Source organism: Arabidopsis lyrata, assembly GCF_000004255.2.
Source record: "Arabidopsis lyrata subsp. lyrata unplaced genomic scaffold ARALYscaffold_3, whole genome shotgun sequence".
NCBI classification, from domain to species: domain Eukaryota; kingdom Viridiplantae; phylum Streptophyta; class Magnoliopsida; order Brassicales; family Brassicaceae; genus Arabidopsis; species Arabidopsis lyrata.
The window spans coordinates 12,915,282-12,922,985 of record NW_003302553.1 but is presented as its reverse complement, the minus strand read 5'-3'; the positions used below and the strand labels follow the sequence as shown (position 1 = coordinate 12,922,985).

The window sequence follows — 7,704 nt, the reverse complement described above, 5'->3', positions numbered from 1 at the left end:
AATTTAATAACCACTAACGCTAATTTAGTTTTTTGAAAAGAGAGTTAAAATCAAATAAATAATGCAAATAAATTGTTTAAACTTATACTAGATAAAATATAAAATAAAAATAATTCAAATTAGGTAGTAGAGCTAATATTTGCTTTTTAGATTTATAGTAATACACAATTAAAAAACTAAGTTTAGGATTTTCAACTCTATCAAAAACTTTTTTTACAACAAATCTTACAATTAAACGAAAATATTAACAAAAAAAAGTCAAAATATTTTTTAAAGGGCTTTTCGGGCTAGTACGACCCCGGCCGGGCTAAGCCCAAAAAACCCTTTAGCCCAAACGGGCTTAGCCCGAAAGACCCGATTTTTTCTGGACATATATATTGAAGTCCGAGCCCGCTGTTTTTTAGGGCTGGGCCGGGCTAGCCCCCGAACTTTGGCCCTAATTGACATGTCTAGGTAGGCCTGGACAAATAAACCAAACCGAATGTACCGAACCGAAACCGAAGCAAAAAAAACTAAACCGAACCGAACCGGAAATTTGAAAATAACCGAGTGGATACTAAATTCTATAACCGAAATAACCGTAACCGAACCGAAATATTTCGGATGATCGAAATACAATTATATTTTCAAAATAATTAGTTATTTATAGACCAAATAATAGTTTGGAAAATTTTAAAAAAGTTTAATTTAATATATTAAAGAATATCATAAATATTTAATAGATTAAAAAGATAAAAAATTATAAATACATTAATTTAATTTTCTAAAAAGATATGTTCAAAATATTTATAGTAGGCGGCAGGTTAAATGAAATTCAACCCGTACTACATCTAGTTGATTATATAACTCTTTAGTCTCAAGTTTGCATGGTAAGAAATTTTGTTTGCGAAAATCAAAGTCGTTATTGCATGTTTAAAAATTTAAATTAAATATAGAAAAGTGTATATGGTACCATTTTAGAATTGAAATAAAATATCATCAATAAGATGAAGTGTGTATAACTAAAATTTAATTTATTTATTATAATGAATAGTTAAAATATATAGCAAAAAGAAATTTATAAAATGAAAGTTTTATTTTATAAAAAGAAAATAAAGATTAGGAAAAATGTGGGAATTACTACTATTTATTAACCAAAGCTCAAATATTTGACACCCGCAGCCGTGATATAATAATAGGTAGCCTGGACAAATAAACCGAACCGAAACCGAAGAAAAAAAAACTAAACCGAACTGAACCGGAAATTTGAAAATAACCGAATGGATACTAAATTCTATAACCGAAATAACCGTAACCGAACCGAAATATTTCGGGTGACCGAAATACAATTATATTTTCAAAATAATTAGTTATTTATAGACCAAATAATCAAAAATACTTGAAAAAAATAAAAAAAATAGTAAAAATATTCGAAATAACCGAAATATATCAAAAAATACTCAAAAAAACCGAAATATCCGAAAATATCCTAAGCAAAATAACCGAATGGATACTAAATTTTAAAACCGAAAGAACCGGAACCGAACCGAGATTTCAAAATATGCGAATGGATACTAAATTTTGAAACCGAAAGAACCGAAACCGAATGGACCCAATCGATAACCGAACGGTTAACCGAAAGCCAAGGCCTAATAATAGGGATATAAACAATGTGCTAAAAATAAAAGCTCAATTTCGCAGCCCATTTACGAGTAGTCCATTTACAGGCCGAGGCCCTAAAGGACCGACTATATGTGTGGGGTATATATTAGGCCACAGCACCTCATCAGTTGATCGAATTTTCGGATAAATTTTTTGGGGCAATCGATTTAAAAAAAATAAAGATTAGGAAAAATGTGGGAATTACTGCTATTTACTAATCAAAGCTCAAATATTTGACACCCGTAGCCGTGATATAATAATAGAGATATAGAGAATGTGCTAAAATAAAAGCTCAATTTGGCAGCCCATTTACGAGTAGTCCATTTACAGGCCGATGCCCTAAAGGACCGACTATATGTGTGTGGTATATATTAGGCCTCGGCACCTCATCAGTTGATCGAATTTTCGGCTAAGAATTTTGGGGCAATCGATTCAAAAAAATAAAGATTAGGAAAAATGTGGGAATTACTACTATTTACTAATCAAATAGTCCATTTACAGGCCGAGGCCCTAAAGGACCGACTATATGTGTGTGGTATATATTAGGCCACAGCACCTCATCAGTTGATCGAATTTTCGGCTAAGAATTTTGGGGCAATCGATTTAAAAAAAATAAAGATTAGGAAAAATGTGGGAATTACTACTATTTACTAATCAAAGCTCAAATATTTGACACTCGTAGCTGTGATATAATAATAGGGATATAGAGAATGTGCTAAAATAAAAGCTCAATTTGGCAGCCCATTTACGAGTAGTCCATTTATGAGTAGCCGAGGCCCTAAAGGACCGACTATATGTGTGGGGTATATATTAGGCCTCGGCACCTCATCAGTTGATCGAATTTTCGGCTAAGAATTTTGGGGCAATCGATTCAAAAAAATAAAGATTAGGAAAAATGTGGGAATTACTACTATTTACTAATCAAATAGTCCATTTACAGGCCGAGGCCCTAAAGGACCGACTATATGTGTGTGGTATATATTAGGCCTCGGCACCTCATCAGTTGATCGAATTTTCGGCTAAGAATTTTGGGGCAATCGATTTAAAAAAGATAAAGATTAGGAAAAATGTGGGAATTACTACTATTTACTAATCAAAGCTCAAATATTTAACACCCGTAACCGTGATATAATAATAGGGATATATAGAATGTGATAAAATAAAAGCTCAATTTGGCGGCCCATTTACGTTACAGGGCCCTGAAGGACCGACTATGTGTGTTGTATATATCAGGCGTCGGCAGCTCATCAGTTGATCGAATTTTGGGGCAATCGATTTACGTTGCGGAAACCCTAGAGATGGAGCTGGAGATGGAACGGAGATTGAAGAAAGAACACAATGCTAAAGTGAAAGCTCTGAAGAAACAAAAGGCTATCGAGAAAGCAAAGCTGGGAGAATTGAATGCAAAATCTAAAAAGAGCGCAGCGAAGAAGATAGGAAAAGAGGAAGAGAATCATGCCGATTTTTCTGACCCAGAAACTCCTATTGGCGAGAGGAAAAGGCTATCTTCACAGATGGCCAAACATTACAGTCCTTCAGCGGTGGAAAAATCGTAAGTTACCCTAAAACCCGCCGATTTATTCATCAATTTGATAACTTTGATTGATTTATTCACCATCTGATCTCTGTTTGTTGTTTTTGGGTGCAGGTGGTATGAATGGTGGGAGACATCTGAGTTTTTCAAGGCTGACGCGACTAGTTCCAAACCACAGTTTGTGATTGTTCTTCCTCCTCCCAATGTGACTGGCGCGTTGCACATCGGCCACGCACTAACCTGTGCAGTCCAGGACACACTGATTCGTTGGAAGAGAATGTCTGGCTTTAATGCTTTGTGGGTTCCTGGGTTTGACCATGCTGGTATTGCTACACAGGTTGTGGTCGAGAAACATCTCAGCCGTGAAACAGGATTGACAAGACATGACTTTGGCCGTGAGGAGTTCTTGAACCATGTCTGGCAGTGGACAGAGAGTAAAAGTGGTACAATCAAATCACAGCTACGTCGTATGGGCTCATCTCTTGATTGGTCCCGTGAGTGTTTTACCATGGACGAGCACAGATCAAAGGCTGTCACTGAGGCCTTTGTAAGGTTACACAAGGAAGGGCTTATCTACAGGGATCTCCGGCTTGTTCATTGGGACTGCTTCCTTAGCACCGCCATATCTAAGCGTGAGGTTGAGCATATCGAGATCAAAGAAAGAACACCAATCAAAGTCCCTGGGTATGAGAAGCCAGTTGTATTTGGTCTTATCACTTCGTTTGCTTACCCTCTTGAGAGAGGAGGCGGTGAGGTTGTTGTTGCCACTACTAGGGTGGAAACTATGCTTGGTGATACCGCCATTGCTGTTCATCCCGATGATGCAAGATACAAGCATCTTCACGGAGAGTTTGCTGTGCACCCGTTCAATGGGCGGAAGCTACCAATCATCTGTGATGAGATACTCGTTGACCCAAATGTTGGTACTGGTTGTGTTAAGATCACTCCAGCACATGACACCAATGATTTCGATGTAGGAAGGCGCCACAATCTGGAGTTTATAAACGTATTCACTGATGATGGAAGGATCAATGCGAATGGCGGGCCTGACTTCACTGGCATGCCACGCTTTGCCGCTCGTGAAGCTATCGTTGAAGCTCTGCGTAAGAAGGGGCTGTACAGAGGTGAGGAAAACAACAAGATGACAATTGGAGTTTGCTCAAGAAGTAGTGATGTTGCTGAGCCTATGCTAAAGCCTCAGTGGTACGTGAGTTGCAGCCTGATGGCAAAGGAGGCTCTTGATGTTGCTGCCAACGGGAAGATTGAGTTTATTCCCAAGCAGTACTCTGCAGAATGGAGAAGATGGCTAGAGAGCATATGCGACTGGTGCATCTCCCGACAGCTTTGGTGGGGTCACAGAATACCGGCATGGTACGCCACTCTAGAAGAAGATCATCTTAAGGAAACAGGTGCCTACAACGACCATTGGGTCGTTGCCAGAAACGAGGAAGATGCTCAAAAAGAGGCTGCACAAAAATTTTCTGGGAAGAAGTTGTTGGAGCTCTCCCAAGATCCTGATGTGCTTGACACTTGGTTTTCCTCTGGTCTCTTTCCCTTATCTGTTTTGGGATGGCCTGATGAAACCGAGGACTTCAAAGCTTTCTATCCAACGTCTGTTCTTGAAACTGGACATGACATTCTGTTTTTCTGGGTTGCTCGCATGGTTATGTTAGGAATGAAAGTGGGTGGTGGGGATGTTCCTTTCAGGAAGGTTTTTTTGCATCCCATGATACGTGATGCACATGGCCGCAAGATGTCAAAGTCTCTTGGAAATGGCATTGATCCGCTTGAAGTCATTAACGGTGTAACTCTCGCAGGTCTACACGCCAGGTTAGAAGAAGGTAACCTGGATCCCAAGGAGCTGGTTGTTGCCAAGGAGGGACAGGTGAAGGATTTTCCAAATGGTATCCCTGAATGTGGCGCTGACTCTCTTCGATTTGCCCTTGTATCTTACACGGCCCAGTCTGATAAAATCAACATGGATGTCCTCCGAGTTGTTGGTTACCGCCAGTGGTGTAATAAACTGTGGAACGCCGTCAGATTTGCGATGATGAAGCTTGGTGATGGCTATACTCCTCCTTCACAAGCTCTAAGCCCTGGAGCCATGCCCTTCAGCTGCCAATGGATCCTCTCTGTACTAAATACGGCAATATCAAAGACTGTGGATTCCTTGAAAGCTTTTGAGTTATCGGATGCAGCCAACACGGTGTATGCCTGGTGGCAATACCAATTCTGTGATGTATTTATCGAAGCAGTTAAGCCTTATTTTTCTGCTGAAAACCCAGGCAGGACCCATGCACAAGACGCTCTCTGGGTGTGTCTCGAGACTGGCTTGCGATTGCTGCATCCGTTTATGCCTTTTGTAACAGAAGAGCTGTGGCAGCGGTTGCCGTCACCGCAAGACTGTGAACGGAAGGCGTCTATCATGATATGTGACTACCCTTCTCCCGAAGAGAAGTGGACAAACGAGAAGGTGGAGACCGAAATGGACGTGGTTCTGGTGACCGTGAAAACTCTCAGAGCTTTGAGAGCTGCAGAGTCGCTAAAGAGATGGATAAATGAAAGGTTGCATGCGTTTGCTCTGTGCGAAAACGCATTGACACTGGGAATTGTGCAATCCCATGAGTTGGAGATCAGAACTTTGGCAAATCTCTCATCCTTTGAGGTTGTGTTGAAGGGAGAAGACAAAGCAGCCCATTCTGGATCGGCTGTTGTAGAGACTGTGAACGAGAACCTCAAGGTGTATCTAAAATTGGATGGAGCTTCCATTAATGCGGAAGCTGAGTCTGAGAAAATCAGAAACAAGATTATAGTAGTACAAAAGCAAAAGGAGAAGTTGCAGAAGGTAATGGGGGTGACTGGGTACGAAGACAAGGTCCCTGCAAACATTAGGGAAGACAACTTGAGGAAGCTCTCAAAGTTTATTGAAGAATTCCGATTTCTGAGTGACCGTACTGTTTCAGAGGCCTAACAAGGTAGAAAAACTATTTTGACAACGTGATGGAATATCTTGGGAATTTGACAATATATGTAGTTTGTTGGGATGATATTTATAGGATTGTTTGTTATGCAGCTACCTTGAGTGTGGACAATCAGAACTTAGAGGAGGAGGAAGAGTGAACATGGTTGTTGCTGCTTCTGCTGCCGTTCTCGAGTCTTCTGTGCACGATGCAACATAACGATAATTTATCAAACTTATGCTACTTGGTATTGACGATTTTTATGCTATTTAGCTTTGTAATTCTGCTATTATACCTTAATAAGTATAACGTTAGTTTTATTACCCACAATCCGTGTGTTTATGACTTTGGTCGGATGTTCTTGCTATAAGGAATGATTTTGTATGCTCGTATTAAATGCCTAATATTTGTATTCAACCAGGAGAAGCCTGTAGCAGAGCATTAACCAGATTCAAGTCATCGTCTTCATTGGAAATCCTAGAGACAGTACTGTTGCAACTAGTCATAGATGAGGATTAATCAGGTCGAAGTCCTAGAAAGTCATAGTTGGAAACCTAGCTAGCAACATGAGTCTGTTCGATAACTTCTGGTGGTCGGTCCGGTCCGGTCATCTCGTCGGTTCGCTTCCTGCATTTGGTGAGCTGTACATCCCTTTCTAAGATTCCTGACACTATCAATGAGCTCATATCATTGAAGGCACTATTCATCAACGCAAGCGAGGGGGATGAGTTACCTCTAAAACCGAGCTCACTGCCATGTTTGACTGACTTCTCAGCAGGAGATTGCAACTTTCTGAAACAGGTTCCGAGTTCAATTGGGAGATTAAACTCTCTTCTCCAACTTCAATTGGGTAGTACCCCAACTGAAACTCTACCATAAGAGATTGGTGACTTGCATTTTATACGCACACTTGAGTTGATGAACTGCAAATTTCTGAAGTTTCTGCCTAAGTCAATTGGAGATATGGACACACTCTATAGCTTAAACCTTGTAGGCTCTAACATTGAGGAACTGCCGGAAGATTTTGGCAAGCTGGAAAACCTAGTTGAACTGCGAATGAGCAACTGTAAAATGCTCAAGAGGCTTCCTGAATCGTTTGGAGACTTGAAATCTCTTCACCATCTGTACATGCAGGAAACTTTGGTCTCAGAGTTGCCAGAAAGTTTCAGAAACCTTTCAGATTTAATGATACTGAAAATGCCGAAGAAGCCTCTTTATAGGATTGCTGAGAGTGATGCTGCAGGTACAAGCGAAGAACCTCGTTTTGTAGAAGTACCAAACTCTTTCTCAAACCTCTTGTTGCTCGAGGAACTAGATGCTCGCAGCTGGAGAATATCTGGTAAAATCTCGGATGCTCTTGAGAAGCTTTTGTCTTTGATGATACTGAATCTGGGGAATAATTATTTTCAGTCTTCCGACTAGCTTTGTGGGGTTATCAAATCTCAAAGAACTTTCATTATTTGACTCCCGAGAGCTCAAGTGTCTTCCCCCTCTTCCCATGTTAACTGGAGCAGCCAAACCTGGCAAACTGCTTCTCATTGGAGTGTATTCCGACCTTTCAGAGCTGAA

General features: G+C 40.2%; 1 protein-coding gene and 1 pseudogene across 1 annotated transcript; both read left to right on the top strand.

The window, feature by feature from the left end:
* The first annotated feature begins 2,887 nt into the window (after positions 1-2,887).
* LOC9321780 (valine--tRNA ligase, mitochondrial 1) lies at positions 2,888-6,189 on the top strand. The gene is made up of 2 exons (XM_002885668.2): positions 2,888-3,193; positions 3,290-6,189. Exons 1-2 carry the CDS (start codon positions 2,940-2,942, stop codon positions 6,144-6,146), a joined length of 3,111 nt encoding a protein of 1,036 aa, XP_002885714.1. The 5' UTR covers positions 2,888-2,939; the 3' UTR covers positions 6,147-6,189.
* Positions 6,190-6,531: 342 nt separating this feature from the next.
* On the top strand, positions 6,532-7,703 carry LOC110230089 (annotated as a pseudogene).
* Position 7,704: the final 1 nt, after the last annotated feature.